We start from the raw sequence: 25,848 nt of genomic DNA, 5'->3' as shown, positions 1-25,848 counted from the left end.
GATTTTTTTTCTGCTAATTTTTTGCTCTTATAAGTCTTATGTTTTAGTTTAGTAGTGCATATTTTTGAAGTGTACACATTTAAAGTTTTTTTAGATTAATACTGTGAGTTTTAAGACTGGCCAGTCTATACTGATTAGAGTATTTTTTTTTACTAAATGAATGGATTGCTTTTATATCATATATTAAATTTTAAAGAATTTAATATTTTGTGTATTAATTTTTATCCCCCTTTAGTATTAGCTACCGCTCCCAGAGTAATCCATTTTTAGACTATTTTGTTTACCTAGTTTAGGTATCTTATAGGTGCAACTATGCTTTTTTGTTTCTTAAATTCTGTTGTTTCTTATCAATTTTTTGGGGGTTTTATTGATTTAGCTGAGTTGCTTAGTGGATTATTGTATATCACTATTTCTGTTCTATAATACCTTCCTCTATGCTTAACTTCAAATACTAGCACACATTTGCGTGCGCTGTTAGTGCGAGTGGAGCACAAATATCACATTTGGCAAAAGCGCAATTTTGCGCCGTCCACTCGTAATCTGGCCCTTTTATGGGGAATAACATTTTAAATTAAATGTCCCGTTTACTAAATTTATAAAACTCTTTGATGGATTTTCGTACATAGTTACCAATGACCAATGGTTTAATAATAAAATGATTTATGCAATTACGGTCAACTTCCTAACACACAGCTACACAGATCAGTATTAAGGGGTGCATATAAATTTGTTGCTACTAAACAAATACATATATTTCCCTTAAAGGGCCAGTGAAAAAGGGCCAGATTTTAGGTAAGACTGCAGTGCCCCCACTGTCTGCTGTTCTCCCCCTTTAGAGCATCTTTTGAGCTGCCTTACTTACCCCACAGAAGCCTCTGAAGCACACAATTCTATGTCTGCTTTTTCCTAAGAGCCACAAAAATTTGTGTAGAGGTCACATGTGGGCCCAATTTGCCATCCCTGCTCTAATGCATTAGCATATTCCCTTCGAATATGTGATGTTGGATTTAGCATGACTTCATGGCAAGGCACATACAGTGGTTGGCTGCTGCTAAGGAACACTGGCTACATATTCTAGAACAAAAGCAAAAGCAAAACCTGTTGCTCATTTTGTAATAGGTAGGTACCAGAACAGAAAATGCAGTTGCATTGTATAAACAGCAAATAATTATGAGGGGGATTAAGATATTAACCAATAAATTAAAATTAAACCCACACCAAATAAAGATAGATAATCACTCAGACAAAGGTGCAGCAGCGATATGCGTGTCAGTCATTTCTCTGACTTACTTGTTACCAATGTGATTGTAATTTATGGTTTTCAACATTCAGTACAGCAATTCAGGCCATTTTTCTATTTACTGACAGTATAAGATAGTGCACCTACCCATTAGTGGCTCTGTCATAAGCTTTAATAGTCACAAATAGGCTAGTTGACAATGATTTTAAATAGAGGGGCAGTGTGAAATCTGTGATATATTTAATTAAAACTGTTTATTCTATTTCTATTTTCTTGAGTTTGTTTATTATGCATTTGAAGTGTAATTATGTGTAGGTCAGGAATGATTTGTATGAGATAACAAATATAAGTATTAACCCCTTGTGATATTGGCTATTGTAAACTATAGGTACCGGGACTGAAATATATTGATTATACTATTCTCTAACATATGTGAGGGCTTTTTAATTTTATAAACAGAAAGCTAATACCTGCACTTTAATCCCAATCTTTTATGGAAAATACATTTGGTGTGACCAAGGTCTTAAAGCTATTAACTGTAGGCCAAATAAACAGGGCTGAAATCTGATAATATAGGTCAACTATAATGCAACTGCCATTTTGTTTTTGTTTATGTTTAATTGTAATTATTCTTATTTGCAGGTGGAACGGGAAAATGCAATTTTACTGGGTAACCTTCAAGACTCCCAGACTCAGCTGGAACACACCAAGGGGAGCCTTAAGTGAACAACCATGAGCAGGTTCATAGACTAACAGAGCACGTCAATGCCCCTGAGGATTTGCAAAGCTGCAAAGAGATAGATTCTGATAGGGCAAAGGGCTCAAGAGAAGAGACTCACGATTACGAGATTGACATTAACGGACTGGAGATCCTGGAATGCAATACAAAGTAGCAGTTACAGAGGTCATAGAAACTCAAAGCTGAACTTAAAGCTTTAAGGAAAAATATAACAACATATAGAAAGTTACACAGAAGAAAAGACAAAGCTAAGTTCCAGGATTAAAATGTACGATGAACAGGTAACTGGTTTTGAAAGAGCTAGTAAGGATAGCAATGAGAAACTTTTAATTTTGGAGAAAGAATTGCATATCATGACTTCATTAGCAAATGAAACCCATAATACCCTAAACACAGCTCAAGATGAGCTAGTAACGTTCAGTGAAGAGTTAGCTCAACTGTACCATCATGTGTGTCTATGTAACAATGAAACACCAAATAGAGTCATGTTGGACTACTACAGGCAAAGTAAAGTCACCCGTAGTGGCAGTCCTGAAGGGTCCTGATGACCCCAGAGGTTTACTGTCACCAAGGCTAGCTAGAAGGGGGTATGGCATCTCCAGTTGAGGCACGAAGTCCATGTGAACCACCTCCAAAGGAAAGCATGGAATCTATAAAGGAACAAACACCACTCAAAGCCAGCAACTGTTTCTCCTGTTATTACAGCTCCCTCCATCCTCACCAGTATCTGACTCTAGTGATATTAGAAAAGAGCCAATGAATATCTACAACCTCAATGCTATAATCAGGGATCAAATTAAACACTTGCAGAAGGCTGTGGACAGGTCCTTGCAGCTGTCTCGTCAGCGAGCTGCAGCAAGAGAGTTGGCGCCTATGATTGATAAAGACAAGGAGGTCTTAATGGAGGAGATACTGAAGATGAAATCTCTGCTGAGCACCAAACGGGAGCAGGTTGCAACTCTGAGAGCTGTATTGAAGGCCAACAAGCAGGTAACCTTTTGTATATTGGCTGAACTAAAACTACTGTGTGAGCTTTATCAAACTGTCTTCAAAATGTGTAATCTGTTATATGCACTAGACAAAAACAGTACACATGAAGGTGCAAGAGGAGGCAGATGTCCCTCCAGCTTGACATATGTCTGTGATGGGCCCTTCACATTGCCCCCTTGCAAACTAGATATTGGGCCCCTCAATTAAAATAGGGGAATCTCCTCTTTCTAGCGATGTCCCCTTTAGATATCACACAGTCAATATAAAATAGCATATATTTAAAGGGAAATTCTAGTGTAAAAATGTTCTATTTTGTTGCATTTTGTTTTAAAATGAATTCCATTATTGTTATATATATATATATATATATATATATATATATATATATATATATACATAAAAAGTACATCCAATCCTCCGGTCTTTAAACCTTTTTAATAGTGTGACGTTTTTGGGGTGGTCCCCCTTCCTCAGACTCAAGAATTACAATGCATTACAATCTATATATAAAGAGAAAAATAAGAACAGTGCCTGAAGAACTATAACAACTATACCCCCTCCACCAATTGACAATCCTATCCAGCACATGAATATTAAACAAAATCCATCAAGCTAGTGTGTCACACGGAGTGTGGGACAAACTTTAATCAATATAAAGCACCAGCAATGTCCCTTTGTGTAAAGTGCACGTGGAAACAGAGGCTCACTGCAATGCCTCAAAAGTATCCAAGTATACAGAGTAGCATCCCAGCACAAAAACTGCAACACTGTTGCAAAACAAATTATAGTATTTAATTGGCAGAATACAGATCCAACAGGAATCCATCAGCAACGTTTCGGGCTCTTAACCCTTAGTCATACTATATAGTGTATCCATTCCTAATGCCCTTATATACCATCGCCTCTACAAACAAGTATATTTCATAAAAATCTCTATCATACGTCACCTAGTTACTCCCAAGGTATATTACATTGGTAGCACAATTGATACATTGTTCACATAATTAATACATGTCATACATTTATATACATATATACACAGAGGAATTTCATAGAAATATTCAACATAGGGTTGGAATACTTTATCTAAGAATTTTGCTATGTTAGAAAGCATGGACTCAGTGCTGGCCACAATTAGACGTCCAGGTGGACAATGAATGTCCTTATGCACTTTCGGAAGTGTATAAAAGACAGGGGTGATAGGGTATTCAGCCACTAAAAAATCTTTTAATTCCTTGTCAAATAAACCATTTTTTTCTGTTTGTTAATACACTCTTAACTTCTAACTGAATTTTGAATTTAGGGTCTCCATTAAGTATACAATATATCTTGGTGTCCCTTAACTGCCTATAGCATTCTTTTAAATAATCATCAAGTTTCAGAATGTGTGGCCCCGCCCTTATCATCACTGCAGGTAAAGTAATTAAAGTACATATTATATTTTGTCTCTATCCCAACTTGTTTATGTCCCTTTAATAACCGTTCTGGCAGTGATTTCTATAGAAATAATCTTAGCATTTTATCATTTAAAGGGACTTTGTGCCCAAATTATTTTTAGCATTCATATGAACAAGTAGTAGCATGGTTCAACCTCGGCCATGTTTTCCTGAACAGTTATGAGCAACACATGCTGCAGGGTATGCAGAAAGGAACATGAATAGTATTGTCTAACAGCTCTATTCATGTGAGGTCCAGAGGCACAGTGCATGTTACTTCCTGCACACCCTAAAGCAGGCGTAACTCATAACTAGCCAGGAAAACATGGCTGCCGTGGGAACCCTAACAACATTTTTCCTGCTTGAAAAATATGAAGGAAAAGTTGTTTAACTTTAAATTACAGCTAACACATCAGTACTAGTTGTGTACTTCCTACTTGTTTTCATTGGCTGTTAGGTAATTCTTACTAATGCTGGTACTTCCTACTAATGCTGAGTATCTAAAAGGTTCTTCTTACCAATACTCATTGGCTGATATGTACTAGTGAAAACGTTTGAGTACTGTATGTCACCCAACCTGCCTGCAGACCCTCAGTTTCCCGGTTTTATGGAACTGGCCAAGCCCCACCCAAGCCCTGCCCAGACAGCCCATGGAACACCCATACACACCCGCGGAACACCCATACACACCCGCGGAACACCCATACACACCCGCGGAACACCCAGACACTCCCACAGAACACCCAGACACACCCGCGGAACACCAGACACTCCCACAGAACACCCAGACACACCCACAGAACACCCAGACACACCCACAGAACACCCAGACACTCCACAGAACACCCAGACACACCTGCGGAACACCCAGACACACCTGCGGAACACCCAGACACACCCACAGAACACCCAGACACACCTGCGGAACACCCAGACACTCCCACAGAACACCCAGACACACCTGTGGAACACCCAGACACTCCCACAGAACACCCAGACACACCTGCGGAACACCCAGACACACCCACAGAACACCCAGACACACCTGCGGAACACCCAGACACTCCCACAGAACACCTAGACACACCTGCGGAACACCCAGACACACCCACAGAACACCCAGACACACCCGCGGAACACCCAGACACACCCGCGGAACACCCAGACACACCCGCGAACACCCAGACACACCCCCGCAACACCCAGACACACCCGCGGAACACCCAGACACACCCACAGAACACCCAGACACTCCCGCGGAACACCCAGACACTCCCGCGGAACACCCAGACACTCCCGCGGAACACCCAGACACACCCGCGGAACACCCAGACACACCCGCGGAACACCCAGACACACCCGCGGAACACCCAGACACTCCCGCGGAACACACAGACACACCCGCGGAACACCCAGACACTCCCGCGGAACAGCCAGACACTCCCGCGGAACACCCAGACACACCCGCGGAACACCCAGACACACCCGCGGAACACCCAGACACACCTGCGGAACACCCAGACACTCCCTCGGAACACCCAGACACACCCGTGGAACACCCAGACACACCCGCGGAACACCCAGACACACCCGCGGAACACCCAGACACACCTGCGGAACACCCAGACACACCTGCGGAACACCCAGACACACACCCACAGAACACCAGTGAACCCCACCCCTCCATATGTAACCCTGCCCCTCCCAAAAGCTGCTCCACTGACAAATTGCTGGTGGGGCCGTGGCCTATCTGGCATATGTTGGATGTGTGGAACAGTTCAGATACAGGGGCTGGAGCCCCAGCGCTTCAAGTTCGCTTTTATATCCTGATATTAATATATCACCTAAAGCAACAGTTTCAAGAGCAAACTAATCTAAATAAAGTATTAAGCAAATGATTCTAAATAAATAGCAATTAATATAGTGATGTTTTTTCTAAATAAAGCAAGAAACGGCAATTTAAACAACAAATTATTCCAAACTAGGCAACAGTTAGTTTATTTAAGATAATTTGGATTTTCAGCAATTAAAAGATCACATCATTAGTAATTATAATGAGATTAAACAAGCTATAAGCAATTTGCAACCAGTAAATTGCCTGGAATTATAATTGCACGCACATTATATCAAGTCTAGAGTTAGTAAATTATATAATAGTATTAATTAGTCACGCAGCAAACTCAAGCTATAATGAGCAGGTAAGGAAACGCTCACAAATTATAACCGCTCAGCATCGCAGCCCAGATGGAATCATAGAAACAGCTTGTGAACTGTGCTTTTTTATAGACAGCTTTCACATTATTCTGTATGAGACCCCTTTTTCTTTGTAGAATAATTAAAGGGATCTAAAAACCCAAATGTTTACTTTTGTGATTCGGAGAGAGCATGTTATTATAAACAACTTTCTAATTTACTTCTATTATCAATATTTTATTGTTCTCTTGGTATCTTTTGTTGAAAACCAGGGACATATGATTAGGAGCCCGCCCATTTTTGGAGCACTATATGGCAGCAGTTTTGCAAGAATGTTATCCATTTACTAGAGCACTAGATGGCAGTGCTATTTCCTGCCATAAAGTGCTCCAGATAACTACCTAGATATCTTATAAACACAGAATATCATGGGATCAAAGCAAATTTGATAATAGAAGTAAATTGGAAACTTTTGGTATGTTCTCTCTGAATCACAAAGACCATTTTTGGGTTTCGAATCCCTTTAAAATAATATACTATACATATTTTCTACAAACACAGCATAAGCAAAACCTATAGTTATGGTTTCCTGCATTTGGGGGTTTATATCATCTACAAAACAATAGTGAATAGCAGGGGCACAGGCCCGCACTTTGGAGGAGAGGGTATGAGGAGGTGCAATTTACGTATACACTTTGTTATGAATATGTGTTTATTGTATCAGAGGTGTAATATATAGGCCCCTATTTATGAAAGTCTGGCGGACCTGATCCGACAGTGCGGATCAGGTCTGCCAGACCTCGCTGAATACGGCGAGCAATACACACACAAGAGCTGCTGGTGCAACACCGCCCCCTGCAGACTCGCGGCCAATAGGTCGCCAGCAGGGGGGTGTCAGGGGGTGATCGTACTCGATCGAGTTGATTTCCGGCGATGTCTGTCCGCCTGCTCAGAGCAGGCGGACAGGTTATGGAGCAGCGGTCTTTGTGACCGCTGCTTCATAACTGCTGTTTCTGGCGAGCCTGCAGGCTCGCCAGAAACACGGGGCATCAAGCTCCATTCATTAAATATGCCCCATAGTGTTATTCTTTATAAAGGACACACCGAATGGGACAGGGGTGGGCTATTCAGGGGCACTGCATACAGGCAGGGCAAACAGGGAGGGGAATAAGGGAGCTAGCCTGAGGGTCCCACAAACTTGTCTTGCCCATGGCCCCACAAATGTTAAAGGAGGCCCTGGTGAATACCTACACCCAATCCTATTTCCAGATTGATTTTCAGCCTTAAAGAAGGAAATGTCATATAATGTTAAGATTTTAACCCCTGCCATACAGTAAGCTAGTGTCAGTAATGCAAACATTACAAAAAACAATTAACGTAAGCTTCAGGTTCTTTAATGGTCACAAATGTTTTTTTGTTTAAGACTGCAGAAGTTGCTCTTGCAAACCTGAAGAATAAGTATGAGAATGAGAAAGCCATGGTTACTGAAACAATGACAAAGCTGAGGAATGAGTTGAAGGCACTGAAAGAAGACGCAGCCACGTTCTCATCACTGAGAGCCATGTTTGCCACCAGGTAACAGAGGTTTCTTATCTCCCTGTCACTCAAATATCATAAAGTCTTTCAGCTAACAAGTCACATAACATTTTAGATGTCAAAGGGTTAGAGAACTGGCACATAAAACATTAATTAATACAAATTCTGATATTAAATCCCTGGAATTATAGTGACTAATTATTATTATTATTACATGGGTATAAACCAGGGCTGTACTGTTGCAAATATGTGCTCAGATTATTAATACTGACACTGAGTAAGAAGAAATCGGCTTACCAAAAAATGCAATTCAGCACAATGTCAATATTTCTACCAATGTTAAAAGGACAGTCAGGGGCGGACTGAGACCAACCAGGGCCCCCGGGCAAAAATGTGGGCAGGGCCCCACCCCCTTTTTGCTCTGCCTACCTCACCTGCCCCTCCTCTACCCTACTGCCCCTCCCACCTTGTGTGCCGTCCCACCTTCTATGCCCCTCCACCATGTTTTTAATTGCCATATAAAGAGAGATCATTTTTCTACAGTTATTCGAGATGTTAACATTGATGGCATGCATTGAGGGGCTGTGATTCAACTACTTCAACACACAACAAACAACTGCTAGACACAGAGTTTATCAAAATGGTAAACCAAATATGGCAATATGGTATGCAATGCATGGAATTTAAAGGGACACTTAACCCAAATTTTTCTTTCATGATTCAGAGCATGAAATTTTAAGCAATTTTCTAATTTACTCCTATTATCAATTTTTCTTCGTTCTCTTGCTATCTTTATTTTAAAAGCAGTAATCTCTTCTGCTGGCTGTGTTTACTTAGGCTATTCAATAGGTGAGACTCCAGTATAGAAACTTTCAGTATTGGTTTGGATACCACAAGCTAAATCAGCTTTTCAAATGCCAAAATAGGGGTAAAGGAGCTACTTGTAAACAATTTAATACATACATACATACATACATACATACATACATACATATTTACACACACATACAGACACAAGGATATATACACACAAATATACACATATAAAAATACTGACACAAACTCTCACATATACATGCGCACACACACACATATGCATTAATACATAAACATTCACACACATAGGAGCGTCTCACTGTTCCTTTCAGTGTGCTTTGCTGTAGCACATAAATTATTGTTTCTATTAATAATAAAAGCATATACCTCAGATCTAACTGGACTGCAGCACATTTCTGATTTATGTTTGCATATTTATTTGGGTTTTTATTAGTTTTTTTAATGGTGCACTTATCATTGTGGAGGTACACTGTGTACAGGTTTGGTAAATATGCATTCACATAAGGGGTTAACAATTATAACATTTCTTACACACATAGACAGACACATACACACAAATGGGTATGGACACAAACATGTTAACTTACACACACACATATACATATACAAACACATATATAAAAAATACTGACAAACACTCACATATATGCATTCATACTGTACATATTATATACACTCATATATAAGCAATCATTAATATTAAATATATTGATTGACTATAGGACTATGGGGTACAATTACAGAGGGTTTAGTCTTTAATGTAATATCACAGAGAGACACTACATATGATACTGTTAGCTTTGTGGAATTAACGTTATGGCAGTGGAAGGGTCAATATGTAAAGATTATTCAAACAAAAGCAGAGCTGCAGAGTTCATATGTTGGGTCAGATAACAGATGTGTTAAAGTGAAGGTAAACTTACTCTCTCTTCTATGGTCTAATCGATCAAGTATTATAATTTTAATATGAGGTTCATTCATGATTTTTCATAATTTGATTTATTAATTTCGTTTTCTTTTATAATTAGCTGCGATTTCGCTTCTCAAAAATCAACCCGTCTATATTTTTTTTTTTATAAACAACGATCACGTTGTTTATCTAGCCAATTGATTTTCTGGCCGTTAGGCGGCCGTCAATTGACGTCACAAGCTGATGCTCGATTGTGCGCATGCGCGAGTGATTCTCTCTCCTCCTTCAAATCGAGCGCGTACTCGTTTTGCAGTTGCGCATTAGTGTCGCTTCACAAATATAGTATTGAATGAGTCTCGCAACTCATTCAATACTATGTTGCTTATTTGGGACGCATGCGCTGACGAGGACTTCGTTGAGCGCGACTTAACCGCACTTGCGCTTTTGAGGGGCAAACTTTTTTGTGCGCATGCGCGGCAAGCAGAGGATAGATGTGCACGAGTGTAGTTCTGACGTATAGAGCGGGTGGGACCGCTCTATACGTCTATGTATTGAAAACCGGAAGAGATGGATGGGAGGGGATTACGATCGTAAGGCTCATTAAAATAAAAGTTGGTAAATATGGTAAAATAAACGTTTTTAAAAAAAAAACATAGCGACTCCCTTGTAAGTTAGAAAAGTAACATAAAGTGAGATTTCCATTTGAATAACTTTACCTTCACTTTAAACAGAGGGGAGAGGAGATACAAGATCATTAATATGTTTTACTAAGCAAAGGAGTCCGTTTTCACTGCGGTCTTATTCAGCTGAGCTGAAGCATGTGTAAATTTCCCTGGCAGACAGCTTCGTTCTAGTAATAAATTGTAAACTAAAATGCTGCCCTACCTTGGTCCACGCTCTACTCCTCTGCTTTGCTACCATGAATGTTAGGTCTCTGGTCCGTGCAAACTGATTGTTTCACAACAAGCGGGCTCCCAGGCAGCCTTGAAATCAGACTCTCAGCTCTGACAACTATAGCCCTCCATCCTCTATGGGAATTCTGTGCGCGCAGTTTTATCCACTTCCTGTGTGCCACTGTGCAGCCTTGTCCACACACTTTACTTACGGTACATCGCTGAGCCATGAGCCGACAGGGATATTACATGCTCAAGCCCTCCCCACCAGAAAGTTAACTACACGATAAAATAAATTTCTCTTGTTAAGTGTATCCAGTCCACGGATTCATCCATTACTTATGGGATATTAACTCCTCCCCAACAGAAGGCAAGAGGATTCACCCAGCAGAGCTGCCTAATAGCTCCTCCCCTAACTGTACCCATAGCCAGTAAAGTTTCCCTCCCTTAGTGCTGCATCTGCCTTCAGTAGCTAGCAGTGGGCCCTTTAGATGCCGGGCCCTCGGGCATGGGCCGAATTGCCCGACTTGTCAGTCCGCCCCTGGGGACAGTCTACTCCACAATTTGTATTGTTTAAAAAGATAGATAATCCCTTTATTACCTATTCCCCAGTTTTTGCATAACCAACACGGTAGACTGCCCCCTTATTCAGTCTTTTTGACAGACTTGCATTTTAGCCAATCAGTGCCCTCTCATAAGTAAATCACGGGCATGACCACAATGTTATCTGTATGGCACACATGAACTCATGTCCTCTAGCTGTGCAAAAACTGTCAAATGCATTCAGAGAAGAAGCAGCCTTCAAGGTCTTAGAAATTAGCATTTGAGCCCTACCTAGGTTTCAGCTTTCAACTAAGAAAATCAAGAGAATAAAGCAAATTTGATGATCAAAGTAAATTGGAAAATTTTTTAAAATGACATGCCCTATCTGAATCATGAAAGTTTAATTTTGACTAGACTGTCCCTTTAAATAAAACATTCACCTTTATTTGGTATTTGTTAAAAACATAAGCAGGTGGGTCAAAACCCGCTTAACAAAACATCAAGGGAAATCAGTTAGCCATGCTGATTAAAAACCACATACACCTGTTGTTAGTGGACATGGTAATAATTACAAATAAATAGTGTAAAATAGTTTTCTTGTATTTGTTAATATTGGGGACTTAGGTAGGATGAGGTCATTTTAAAAATCCCTGGTATTGTTTTTTTTTATAAACTAACACCTAGATTACCAGTTTTGCGCGTAAGTGAGGTGCGTTGCTAACTTGCCAGTTTATTCTCCACCACTCACTTACCGGCAGCGCTGGTATTATGGGTTTTTACAAACCCCCGGCGGTAACAGGCAAGAAGGAGCGTAGAGCAAAATTGTGCTCCACACTGCACTCCAATACCAGCGTTGCTTAAGTCAGCGGTGAGATGGTCGAACGTGCTCGTGCACGATTTCCCCATAGACATCAATGGGGAGAGCCATCTGAGAAAAACTCTAACACCTGCAAAAAAGCAGCGTAAAGCTCAGTAACGCAGCCCCATTGGATTCCTATGGGGAAACAAAATTGATGTTTACTACCTAACACCCTAACATGAACCCCGAGTCTAAACACCCCTAATCTTACAACTTATTAACCCCTAATCTGCCACCCCTGACATCGCCAACACCTACATTATACTTATTAACCCCTAATATGCTACTCCGGACCATCGCCCGCCACTATAATAAACATATTAAACCCCTTAAAACGGCGCACTCCCCCGCCTCGCAAACATTAGTTAAATATTATTTTCCCCTAATCTGCAGTCCCTAACATTGCCGCCATCTATCTACATTTATTACCTCCTAATCTGCCGCCCCCAACGTCGCCGCCCCACTATACTAAAATATATTAACCCCTAAACCTAAGTCTACCCTAACACCCACTAACTTAAATATAATTTAAATAAATCTAAAGAAAACCTACAATTATTACCTAAATAATTCCCTATTTAAAACTAAATACTTACCTATAAAATAAACCCTAAGCTAGCTACAATATAACTAATAGTTACATTGTATCTAGATTAGGTTTATTTATTTTTTTTACAGGCAAGTTTGTATTTATTTTAACTAGGTAGAATAGTTACTACATAGTTATTAACTATTTAATAACTACCTAGCTAAAATAAATACAAATTTACCTGTAAAATAAAACCTAACCTAAGTTACACTAACACCTAACACTACACTATAATTAAATCAATTACCTAAATGAAATACAATTAAATAAATTAAATAAAATTAGCTAAATTACAAAAAAAAACCCACTAAATTACAGAAAATAAAAAACAAATTACAACATCTTTAACTAATTACACCTAATCTAAGAGCCCTATCAAAATAAAAAAAAAAAAAAAAATTAAAAAAAAAAACCTAGCCTAAACTAAACTATCAATAGCCCTTAAAAGGGCCTTTTGCAGGGCATTGCCCCAAAGAAATCAGCTCTTTTACCTGTAAAAAAAATACAAACAACCCCCCCAACAGTAAAACCCACGACCCACACAACCAACCCCCCAAATAAAACCCAAACGAAAAAAAAACCAAAGCTCCCCATTGCCCTGAAAAGGGCATTTGTATGGGCATTTCCCTTAAAAGGGCATTTAGCTCTATTGCTGCCCAAAGCCCTAACCTAAAAATAAAACCCACCCAATACACCCTTAAAAAAATCCTAACACTAACCCTCGAAGATTCACTTACCGAAGAAGTCTTCATCCAAGCGGCAAGATGTCGTCAAGGAAGCCGGCAGAAGTGGGTCCTCCAGACGGGCAGAAGTGGTCACCCAGACGGCATCTTCTATCTTCATCCTTCCGACGCGAACGGCTCCATCTTCAAGACATCCGGCGCGGAGCATCCTCTTCCAACAACGTCTTCTTGCTGAATGAAGGTACCTTTAAATGATGTCATCCAAGATGGCGTCCCTTAGATTCCAATTGGCTGATAGAATTCTATCAGCCAATCAGAATTAAGGTTAAGGTTGAAAAAATCCTATTGGCTGATGCAATCAGCCAATAGGATTGAACTTCCATCCTATTGGCTGATCCAATCAGCCAATAGGATTGAGCTCGCATTCTATTGGCTGTTCCAATCAGCCAATAGAATGTGGAGCTCAATCCTATTGGCTGATTGGATCAGCCAATATAATTTTTTCAACCTTAATTCTGATTGACTGATGGAATTCTATCAGCCAATCAGAATCTAAGGGACGCCATCTTGGATGACGTCATTTAAAGGTACCTTCATTCAGCAAGAAGACGTCGGAAGAAGAGGATGCTCCGCGCTGGATGTTTTGAAGATGGAGCCGCTCCGCGTCGAAAGGATGAAGATAGAAGATGACGTCTGGGTGAAGACATCTGCCCGTCTGGAGGACCACTTCTGCTGGCTTCGTTGAGGATATCTTGCCGATTGGATGAAGACTTCTCCCGGTAAGTGAATCTTCGGGGGTTAGTGTTAGAATTTTTTAAGGGTGTATTGGGTGGGTTTTATTTTTAGGTTAGGGCTTTGGGCAGCAATAGAGCTAAATGCCCTTTTAAGGGCAATGCCCATACAAATGCCCTTTCAGGGCAATGGGGAGCTTAGTTTTTTTTAGTTAGGGTTTTATTTGGGGGATTGGTTGTGTGGGTGGTGGGTTTTACTGTTGGGGGGGTTGTTTGTTTGTTTTTTACAGGTAAAAGAGCTGATTTCTTTGGGGGAATGCCCCGCAAAAGGCCCTTTTAAGGGCTATTGATAGTTTAGTTTAGGCTAGGTTTTTTTGGAGGGGGGACTTTTTTATTTTGATAGGGCTCTTAGATTAGGTGTAATTAGTTTAAAGATCTTGTAATTTGTTTTTTTATTATCTGAAATTTAGTTTTTTTTGTAAATTAGCTAATTGCATTTGATTTATTTAATTGTATTTCATTTAGGTAATTGATTTAATTGTAGTGTAGTGTTAGGTGATAGTGTAACTTAGGGTTAGGTTTTATTTTACAGGTAAATTTGTATTTATTTTAGCTAGGTAGTTATTAAACAGTTAATAACTATTTATTAACTATTCTACCTAGTTAAAATAAATACAAACTTGCCTGTAAAATAAAAATAAAACCTAAGCTAGCTACAATGTAACTATTAGTTATATTGTAGCTAGCTTAGGATTTATTTTATAGGTAAGTATTTAGTTTTAAATAGGAATAATTTAGTTAATGATAGTAATTTTATTTTAGATTTATTTAAATTATATTTAAGTTAGGGGGTGTTAGGGTTAGAGTTAGACTTAGGTTTAGGGGTTAATAAATTTAGAATAGTGGCGGCGACGTTGGGGGACGGCAGATTAGGGGTTAATAATATTTAACTAGTTTTTGCTAGCAGGAGTGCAGCGGTTTAGGGGTTAATATGTTTTATTCTAGTGGCGGCGATGTCCGGGAAGCGGCAGATAAGGGTTAATAATTTTATTTTAGTGTTTGCGATGCGGGAGGGCCTCGGTTTAGGGGTTAATAGGTAGTTTATGGGTGTTAGTGTACTTTTTAGCACTTTAGTTATGAGTTTTATGCTACAGCTTTGTACAATAAAACTCTTAACTACTGACTTTAAAATGTGTTAGGAATCTTGGAGGTAGAGGGTGTACCGCTCACTTTTTGGCCTCCCAGGACAAACTCGTAATACCGGCGCTATGCAAGTCCCATTGAAAAAAGACTTTACGAAATTTACGTAAGTTGGTTTGCGGTAAGGCCAAAAAAGTGTGCGGTGCCCCTAAACCTGCAAGACTCGTAATACCAGCGGGCGTAAAAAGCAGCGTTAGGACCTGTTAACACTGCTTTTTTACCTCAACGCAAAACTCGTAATCTACCCGTAAGTCTCTATTAGAATTGAGTTTTACTATTAGGGATAAAAAATTGTACATTGCAGTGACATATGGTCACTTTCCTTGTATTCTGGGTTCTTACTTGAAAATAATTAACAATTATTAAAAGTATTGTTGCCAACCAACAAAGTGAGTAAAGGTCTGTTTTGCTATTGTTTGAAATTAAGTGCTTAATTTGTTATATGTACTGTGCATACATATAAAAAATATTTATATATTATAGTTTAAAGGACTACTAAACACCCATTTTTAATCTTTAACCCCTTAATGACCGCAGCACTTTTCCATTTTCTGTCCGTTTGGGGACCAAGGCTATTTTTAACATTTTTGCGGTGTTTGTGTTTAGCTGTAATTTTCCTCTTACTCATTTACTGTACCCACACATATTATATACCGTTTTTCTCGCCATTAAATGGGCTTTCTAAAGATACCATTATTTTTATCATATCTTATAATTTACTCTAATTTTTTTTATAAAATATGAGGAAAAAAATGGAAAAAACACACTTTTTCTAACTTTGACCCCCAAAATCTGTTACACATCTACAACCACCAAAAAAATCCCATGCTAAATAGTTTCTAAATTTTGTTCTGAGTTTAGAAATACCCAATGTTTACATGTTCTTTGCTTTTTTTGCAAGTTATAGGTCCATAAATACAAGTAGCACTTTGCTATTTCCAAACCACTTTCTTTCAAATGAGTGCTAGTTACATTGGGACACTGATATCTTTCAGAATCCCTGAATATCCCTTGACATGTATATATTTATTTTTAGAAGACATCCCAAAGTATTGATCTAGGCCCATTTTGGTATATTTCATGCCACCATTTCACCGCCAAATGCGATCAAATAAAAAAAATTGTTCACTTTTTTCACAAATTTTTTCACAAACTTTAGGTTTCTCACTGAAATCATTTACAAACAGCTTGTGCAATTATAGCATCAAATGTTGTAAATTCTTCTCTGGGATCCCCTTTGTTCATAAATAGCAGACATATATGGCTTTGGCGTTGCTTTTTGGTAATTAGAAGGCTGCTAAATGCCACTGCGCACCACACGTGTTTTATGCCCAGCAGTGAAGGGGTTAATTAGGGAGCATGTAGGGAGCTTGTATGGTTAATTTTAGCTTTAGTGTAGTGTAGTAGACAACCCCAAGTATTGATCTAGGCCCATTTTGGTATATTTCATGCCACCATTTCACCACCATATGCGATCAAATTTAAAAAAACGTAAAATTTTTCACAATTTTAGGTTTCTCACTGAAATTATTTACAAACAGCTTATGCAATTATGGCACAAATGGTTGTAAATGCTTTTCTGGGATCCCCTTTGTTCAGAAATAGCAGACATATATGACTTTGGCGTTGCTTTTTGGTAATTAGAAGGCCGCTAAATGCTGCTGCGCAATCACACGTATATTATGGCTAGCAGTGAAGGGGTTAATTAGGTAGTTTGTAGGGAGCTTGCAGGGTTAATTTTAGCTTTAGTGTAGAGATCAGCCTCCCACCTGACACATCAGACCCCTGATCCCTCCCAAACAGCTCCCTTCCCTCCCCCACCCCACAATTGTCCCCGCCATCTTAAGTACTGGCAGAAAGTCTGCCAGTACTAAAATAAAAGGTTTTTTTAATTTCCTCTTTTTTCTTTTTTTTAGCATATTTACATATGCTGCTTTGTAGAATCCCCCCTTAGCCCCCAACCTCCCTGATCCACCCCCAAAACAGCTCTCTTACCCCTCCCCCTCTGCATTATTGGGGGCCATCTTGGGTACTGGCAGCTGTCTGCCAGTACCCAGTTTCAAGAAAAAAAACGTTTTTTTTTTAAAAAAAAAATAGAAATTCTGTAGTGTAGCTTCACCCCCCCTCACAGACAAACCCCAAACACCTTAATTGATTAATAAAAAAAAAACTTTTATTCCCTTTTTTTTGCATTTTTTTTTAAACTTTTTTCTGTAGTGTAGCGGTTCCCACCCGCTCCCTCCCCGTGCACGCGCCCGCCCCGCCCTTCCGTGCACGCGCGCGCGTCAGTGCGCGCCCCCGATCACCCACGCCCACGATCCCGCCCCTCCTGCACGTCGCCAAGGCCATCGATGGCCACCACCTGCCTCCCACCAGCCTCCCCACCCACCAACGGGCGGTAAGCCAACATCTCCGGTGCAGAGAGGGCCACAGAGTGGCTCTCTCTGCACCGGATGGCTTAAAATGTTATTGCAGGATGCCTCGATATCGAGGCATCACTGCAATAACCGGAAAGCAGCTGGAAGCGAGCAGGATCGCTTCCAGCTGCTTTCCAGGACCGAGGACGTGCAGGGTACGTCCTTGGTCGTTAAGGGTATTTTTTTAGAGGACGTACCCTGCACGTCCTCGGTCGTTAAGGGGTTAATGATTCAGATAGAGCATGCAATTTTAAGTAACTTTCTAATTTACTCCTATTATCAGATTTTCTTTGTTCTCTTGCTATCTTTATTTATAAAGCAGGAATGTAAAGTTTAGGAGCTGGCCCCCGCCCATTTTAGGTTCAGCCCCCTGGATGGCGCTTGGTTATTGGTGGCTACATTTAGCCACCAATAAGCAAGTGTAACCAAGGTACTGAACCAAAAATCGTCCGGCTACAAAGCTTTACATTCCTGCTTTTTAAATAAAGATAGCAAGAGAACGAGGAAAAAATCTATAAAAGGAGTAAATTAGAAACGTTTTGCCAAGCTTTTAACCACTCATATGGAAAGAGAAAGGGATGGAAAAGGTGGAGTTAAAAATATTTATTAACATTATTAATTTTGTTACGGCCCATAATGTAAATTGTTATATATGTTATAAGACTGAACATGATTAATGTTCTTGATCTGGTATCTAAGGTTATGATCCCAGTTGGTATAGGAAGGAATGGCTTAGATATTAAGTAGCAAGCCCTGTTCTAAAGCCATTTTCTAGAATAATTTATTTAAAATCCACATTATTTTTTAACAAAACCTATAGTCTATGATTCCAAAGTGGGCTGATGGGAAAAGTACGGGGTTGACAGAGATTTCAATCTCTGGGGGTGGGGGGGGAGGGGTTCTACTAAAAATGGGGAAATGTAGACATTAGTCCTAGAAGGAAGCATGAACTCTAGAATTATGTCTGTGGTAAGATTTCCATCTGTAGTCAGAATAATAAAAACACCTGGCATTCTTTGGCAGCAGTGTTCCAAACCAATCAAAAAATAGTTTTTCTGCTTTGGACCTAGCATCTTTGCTCAGAACTGTCATGAGAAACATAATTGATGCTCATTTATGAATATATTAATTTTATTTGTTTTATTGTTTGAATGTATTGTAATAGTGGCATTGTACTAAATCCATGTTAGTGCAGAGATTAGACAACAGAATACCTTAGGAAGCATTTATTTTAAATGTTGATGCCAGTTCTGGGTGCAGAGCTTCAAACTTTTCAAGTCAAAATCAATATTAATAAGAAGGGTATATGCCTTAAAATTTTGATGCCCTTATCCTTAATTATTTCTGGGTTGTTTATCATGTGCCTCTGCAGTTTTGTTTCTGGACCCCTAGAAATCTGGAAAAAGTATCCCTTTACCAGTATAAATTAAATAATGTTACTGGTGGGACAGTTTGTATATCTTGAGATTATTGTTGGAACCGTGAAAGCGTTTTTACAAAGTGTTTCAGCCAACAAGGTATAAGAAGAAGAATATGGCTCATTTGAGATGCAATGACCTAGAGGTGAATGGACAAATATTTTGGGTTGCAAGCAGTCCCTTCAGTGTTACATTATGGTTGGGTTCTATAGGACTGCCATGTCCAACAAACATTTGGCAATATATAACCAGAAAAGTAAGAAAGAATATAATGGTCTTCACTTGATCCAAGCAAAACAAGTATTCAGGTAGGGGAAATATATCTACAGGACATTGCTGCAGTTCATTTCCCAAATACATTTTCAAGCAGATCATCTCAGTCCATAGCAAGGGAATAGAGTATGAAATAGGTACTCTTCAGAACTTCGTTGCCATATGATGTAAGTCAGTGGTAGATTTGTTGACTTTAAGTCAAAACAGTTGAGAGGTTCTTCTGAAGGTATCCACCTCAAAGGCCAAAGAAAGCGACACCTTGGAAATGTAAATTAATCTAAAATAGAGCATGTTCTATGGAAAATCCATATAGACTTCCCATTTAAAGATTCTGGCTTTGTAGGATTAGTGACTAAATGGCACAGTCTGAAACAGCTTTCTTATGAAAAATTTAGATTTCTTCTCTGCTTGAAGTTCTGAAAAGTTTTATTTCAATAAAAATTTAAAAATGTGGGATTAATGTTACTCTTTGATGAAATCTGAAGAAGATCATGTTTGAAGGCTCTAAACCAGGTATTTCTCAAGGAAATCAGTAGGAGCTTATTGAAGTTAGCATTCAAACATTATCTATAATTCTTGAAATAAGATGGGCATTACTGTCCAACTATTGTACGCTGATTCTTTGGCTCTTGACTATAGTTTACTTAAGTAACCCTTGAACTACAGTGCTAATGTCATAATAGGATGCTGGGAAGTGTTAGCAACTAGATGTAGCATAGTTGGGACAGTATGGGCAAGCCACCTAGATCCTAGATGTGGTGCAATTATTGCCCTTGTTTTTATCATATTGTGAGGTGGTAAATTGGGAAGATTGAGAAATATTCTATAGGTTATCTACAATATTAATTTTAGAATACTGGTGGATACACAAGCTTTGGAACAAGCTAACATTTACTGTAACCACTGGATCTTGTTTTTATAAGAACAAACCTTGAATGCCTTCTGCTACTACAAGCAGGTCACTTATCTGGCTAACCTTTTTATATAAATAACTGGTTTCAAAAAGTATGGATCCCGTCTCACACCCCAGCATGCACAATTCCATTTTCAAAAGTTTAGAGCTCAAATATCTTCTGTTTATCAACATTGTATGCTTACCAATGTTTATTTTTATCGCTGGTGCATATGAAAGTGATGTTTGAAGGATAAATGCCAAATATCTAACTTGCATATCTGGTATTTTATTTATCTATTATAACTTTGCTGCTTATAGCAAATTGTTAAATCAGTTTTTGTATAGCACAATAACTCCCACATCAGCTTAAATATGTGCTATTGGTAGTTTGTATCAGCATTTTTTTTAGGGAGTTCTGTGATCCCTAATAAGGTTATGACCTTTATACTCTCTGGATTATTGAAATTGATCATTATATATTTTTTATTTGCAGTCATTGATCAATATAATTTACATTTTGGGCTATTGTTCAATTTTGTATAAATAAACACACCGCACATGAGAGCTTTTTTTATATTAGCTTATTTTTATTGAAAGCAACTATAGTTTCAAATAAAAAAGAAATTTAAAAGAGATTTATAGTTATTGTTTAATTTATCTCCCAGATTCAAAGAAAATGTCACCAAATGTTCCTTTTACCTTTTCTTGTATGAGCATGTGTGATGAGTATGTGGACACAGCTGGATGAGATGCAGAGACAACTGGCCGCTGCAGAAGATGAAAAGAAAACCTTGAATTCTCTACTGCGGATGGCAATCCAGCAAAAACTGGCGCTCACGCAGAGACTTGAAGATTTGGAGTTTGACCATGAGCAGTCCTGGCGCACCAAAGGCAAGATTGGGAAGAGCAAAATCGGCAGCCCCAAAGTAAGTGCAAAAGTGTCAGCAAATGTAAATGTAGATGTAGATACCAAGATGCATAACCAGGTTATCCAGCATTCAGACATACTGGTTATTAGTGATGCCACTGAGACAAATATCTATGCACATCAGTCTGACCCAGGACAATAATTTAATAATTTTCCTTCTCTACACTGATAGAAATGAAGGTCATGTGGGAATGGATTCTGTATGTATGTAGATGTCTTCTAACTACTGTTTGTAATCATTCCACCAGTTTGTAAAACCATCCGTCAGCCATTGTGTATTTCTGCGTAACATCCTCTAGCTGTGTTATTTTTGTATCCATATATAAAAGAAACACATTTTTCCCTAGTAAATGTAAACTATATATACTGTATGTATAATGTATCCCTTGACATGAAATATCGGTGAAAAAAATAAATCTCAGTCAAATGAAGAGTACATTCAAGGTGATTTATGATATTAATGCTTTTTTCCAAGTAAATCTGCATTTTGGGATAGTGTGAGCAGGTTAACTGAAGCAGATAATACCTTCAGTAATATTATTTATATATAAAAAAAAAATATTTAACGGTTTTACAAACAGATTGATAGTGTACAGCATTATCCAAAAAGTTGTATGGAATAAAAATCGAGTTTGTTCTTATCTTCATGTAATATTTGTAGCTATTTTTAGATTTTGTTTATGACTCATTTCCCTACATGTCAGCTAATAGTATCCGACTGCCATATTTTGGATGGAATGTGTTGATCGGAGATTTTTGGTATGTTCCTGTCTGTTAAATCCCATTTATAGAATGTCATGGGCATAGAGATTTTGGGTATTGGGGTTAAATGATCCAAACTGCGTATCATATCTCTGCTTATATTTTCAGGTACTTAAAGAGACATTATACACTCATTTTTTTCTTTGCATAAATGTTTTGCAGATGATCTATTTATATAGCCCTTAAAGTTTTTTTTTTTTTTTTTTTTATAGTTTTGCTTATTTTTTAATAACATTGCTCTGATTTTCAGACTCCTAACCAAGTCCCAAAGTTTTAGGAGAATACTACTCCAGCTTTCTTCTGTTTGTGTAAAGGATCTTTTCATATGCAAAAGAAGGGGGAGAGGGGAGTGTCTCATGAGATTTCACTGAAATATCAAGAGATGTGATAGAACTTTCTTAAACTGAATAGGAAAATAACATGACTGTGCCTGCACATGACAGATGCACACTCCCTAGCTTGTCCTGGGACTAGTATCCTGACTGGTTGCTTAAAGTCTCTTTACAGTGGGGTGTGAATACTTAGAAAATTCTAGGTAAAATATCTATCTTTTTTACATAGAGATGTTCAGGTGATATTTTCTCGTTAGCTTTTAACAGGTATGCTGCATCAGATTAATGTGCTTCAACATCTGGGTATCATGTCTCTTTAATTAGTGCTAAATCCTTGTTTCAGCTATTGATAGGCAGATATTACAACAAATAACAAGTGCAACACCCACCCTATGAATATGCTGCTGCTAACTGCATATAACGGATGTCTCAGATGACATCAAAACCCAGCATCAGAACTTTCTAATTAATGTATTTATTGGTTGGTACAGCCAATAGCAATGCCCTTGCACACTGCTGCTAGCTGCATATATCGGTTGTCTCTGCAACTGAGCATGTGCACTTGCAGCTGGGATCTGATGTCATCTGGGACATTCGATATATACAGTCAGCAGCATAGTGAGCGCGGCCTGTTATAGAAATTTATAGGGACGGGTTGTGAGATTGCTATTGGCTGTACTACCAGCCTATCAATAGCTGAAGAAAATGATTTAGAACGGAAGTAACCATAGGCTAATTATAGTATGTTCTTAATGCAATATAATGCATTTTGAAAGGTGACCTTGCACTCAGCATTGAAAAGTTGCTAGTGTTTAAATGACATATATAAAGCATCAGAACTTGTAATGTGTCCACTATAATGATACTTTAATAACGTTTACTTTGGGAATGCGATGAAAAAACAAATGATGTTACTTACCCACCAAAAAGATGTCCAAAAAAGGCCTAAAATCAGCAGAATTTTTAGTGCCTAGGGCAGCACAAAATCTAAATACGCCACTGTCTCTCCTAATTCCCAATTGGCTCACCTGACATTTCCTGCTCAGGGGATTGCAGCTTAAAGTGGAATTTTAGCCTTGGGTGACCAGACATTTGCACATGTACACTAACACAAAAATAAATATCATAAGTAATGCTGTTTGTTATGAATCTGAAACTAAATCTCTCAAATTAGCTTTTTTTTCTGCCATTTATGGCTCCAAAGCAAGAGAGTTCATCTTAGATAATAGCAATCTCAGATTTAGGGATTAGTTTCACCAAAACAGGAACCAACCTAAACTTTACCACATGGGTGGGTCATGTAGTCTGCAGAGTGCAGAAATGAGAGCCATCCAGCAACTGCATGAAGTAGAGCCAGCAGCGTTTTATATGGCGATGAACTGCCCATGTGCACTGCTAGAAGAGTGCTATTAGCAAATAATAAGCTTGGTACTGCTAATTGGAAGGTCCATGCAAATGCCACTAATTTTGCAAAGGCTTTTGGTTGCAGTAAGAGAGGGGAAAGAGTCTGAATGGCCAGTGCAACAAAGCAAATGCAATTAATAGAATGTGCTGTTGGTTGGACAGGAGCAGAATGGCAGATACAAGAGATGCATAACAAGACTGAATTGAAAAAAGAACTTTTCACATCCTGTTTAGGTTTTGTGGTGACAACAGGACCAGTTACTGACAAAGGGACAGTCCTGATGAAATGAGACATCTGGTTCTAGACACAACGTGCATTCATTTAGTTACAAATGCATATTTGTAATGAAAATACGGATATTTGTTTTATATTCATTCACTAATTTAAAGAAAATTAATATGGACTAACAAAAATTAGTGAGTATATAGTTGTTTCCTTTAAAGTAGCTTTGAAAGGTAAAATACTCACCTACAGCATTCTGAAGAGCCGCGCTTATCCTGACCCCTCCTTCACGGAGGCCGCACTAATAGGAGGCTTAGCGCTGTGGATCCCAGAACCTGCGCTAAATGAGAAGGTCCTGAGATCCGCCGTGCTAAGCCTTCTATTAGGTCGGCATTGGGCCTGATCAGGATTAGCGCTGCTCCCCCAACATGCTATTGGTAAGTATAAAACTACAGGTGAAACTCTTTCACCTGCAGCAAAGGAATATTTACATTAGTTTTAAAAAAATGAATGTAAATGTTACAGAATATTCAGTATACTGAAAAGTGCATCAAGCAGGGAAGGAACAGGAGTGAGCGGGGGGCAGGAGCGATCGCGGGGCGGGGGCGGAGCTGGTGGGATTGCTGCACTACAGAAAAAAAAGTTAAGAGCGGCAGGGAAGTAGGGAGAGGGGATTTTGGCCATGTACACGGCTTTAAGACTAGTTTGTAATAAATGATTAGTCTGAAACAAATTATTTGCTGCTGCACACAGGTTCTCCTAATTTAATCCCACTTCAAGGGTTATACACCTAAAATAAGATTCCAATCCATCCAGCTGGCCTGATGCTTATTGTCTGGGTTGTCATGGGATTTTTTAAATTCACGCAATTCCAATTAATTTGTCAATCGCATACCCCCTATATCATCCATGGGGTCTGTTCCTTACTGCTGTTCCAATCATTCATGAAGCTCATTGGCATCTGCTTTTTCATCTTCTCTCTTTTCAGCATTTGGAAAGCATATTTAAACATTTAAAAATAATCATGCATATATAAAGACATCTTAAAATTCTCTCTTGTTGAATAAACAGTAAAAACACAATTTACACATACTTTTGCGAAAGAAAAATGCGATGATAAGCAAACATATGAAAATATAGTGAATGAGGAGGTTGGAGCTTGTGAGTGAGGCAAGGGTCTTGGTGAATAAAAGAGTGTCGGTCCTCTTGTGAGTTAAAGGGAAACACTAAATACATTTCATGCACCTAGGTGCTGCCATTATGGAGCCTAGGTTTCACTGCAGGTATCGGAAGGAGAGTTGCTGCACATGTGCAAACACATCAGCACTTAAAGGGACAGTTTAGTAAAAATTAAACTTTCATGGTTCAGATAGGGTAGCAATTTTTAACAACTTTCCAATTTACTTTTATCATGAAATTTGCTTTGTTCTCTTGGTATTATTTGTTGAAAGCTAAACCTAGGTAGGCTCATATGCTAATTTCTAAGCCATTGAAGGCCGCCTCTTATCTGCATTTTGTCAGTTTTTCACAGCTAGTTCCTGTGTGCCATATACATAACATTGTGCTCATTCCCGTGGATTTATTTATGAGTTAGCACTGATTGGCTAAAATGCATGTCTGTCAAACGAACTAAGACAAGGGGGCAATCTGGTGAGGCTTAGATACAAAGTATTCACAGAGGTAAAACATTTATTAATATAAAATTGTTGGTTATGCAAAATTGGTTAATGGGTAATAAAGGATTTATCTATCTTTTTAAACAATAACAATTTTCAAGTAGACTGTCCCTTTAAACGAAGTGAAAGTTAGATTTCAGC

At 38.7% G+C, this 25,848-nt stretch overlaps 1 protein-coding gene across 1 annotated transcript in view; it reads left to right on the top strand.

Annotated features, from left to right (window-relative positions):
- The window catches only part of BICD1 (BICD cargo adaptor 1), a 672,372-nt gene that overhangs the window by 526,700 nt on the left and 119,824 nt on the right, over positions 1 to 25,848 (top strand). Inside the window, 9 exon segments of the mRNA XM_053719022.1 lie at positions 1,883 to 1,960; positions 1,963 to 2,119; positions 2,122 to 2,190; positions 2,193 to 2,509; positions 2,511 to 2,564; positions 2,566 to 2,661; positions 2,664 to 2,969; positions 8,022 to 8,182; positions 21,110 to 21,308. Of these exon segments, the coding sequence (XP_053574997.1) occupies positions 1,883 to 1,960; positions 1,963 to 2,119; positions 2,122 to 2,190; positions 2,193 to 2,509; positions 2,511 to 2,564; positions 2,566 to 2,661; positions 2,664 to 2,969; positions 8,022 to 8,182; positions 21,110 to 21,308 (1,437 nt within the window).

Source organism: Bombina bombina, chromosome 6 (assembly GCF_027579735.1).
Source record: "Bombina bombina isolate aBomBom1 chromosome 6, aBomBom1.pri, whole genome shotgun sequence".
In the NCBI taxonomy this organism is placed as follows: Eukaryota; Metazoa; Chordata; class Amphibia; order Anura; family Bombinatoridae; genus Bombina; species Bombina bombina.
Note: the sequence above shows the minus strand (reverse complement) of the source record. Positions and strands in the feature narration are given on the sequence as shown.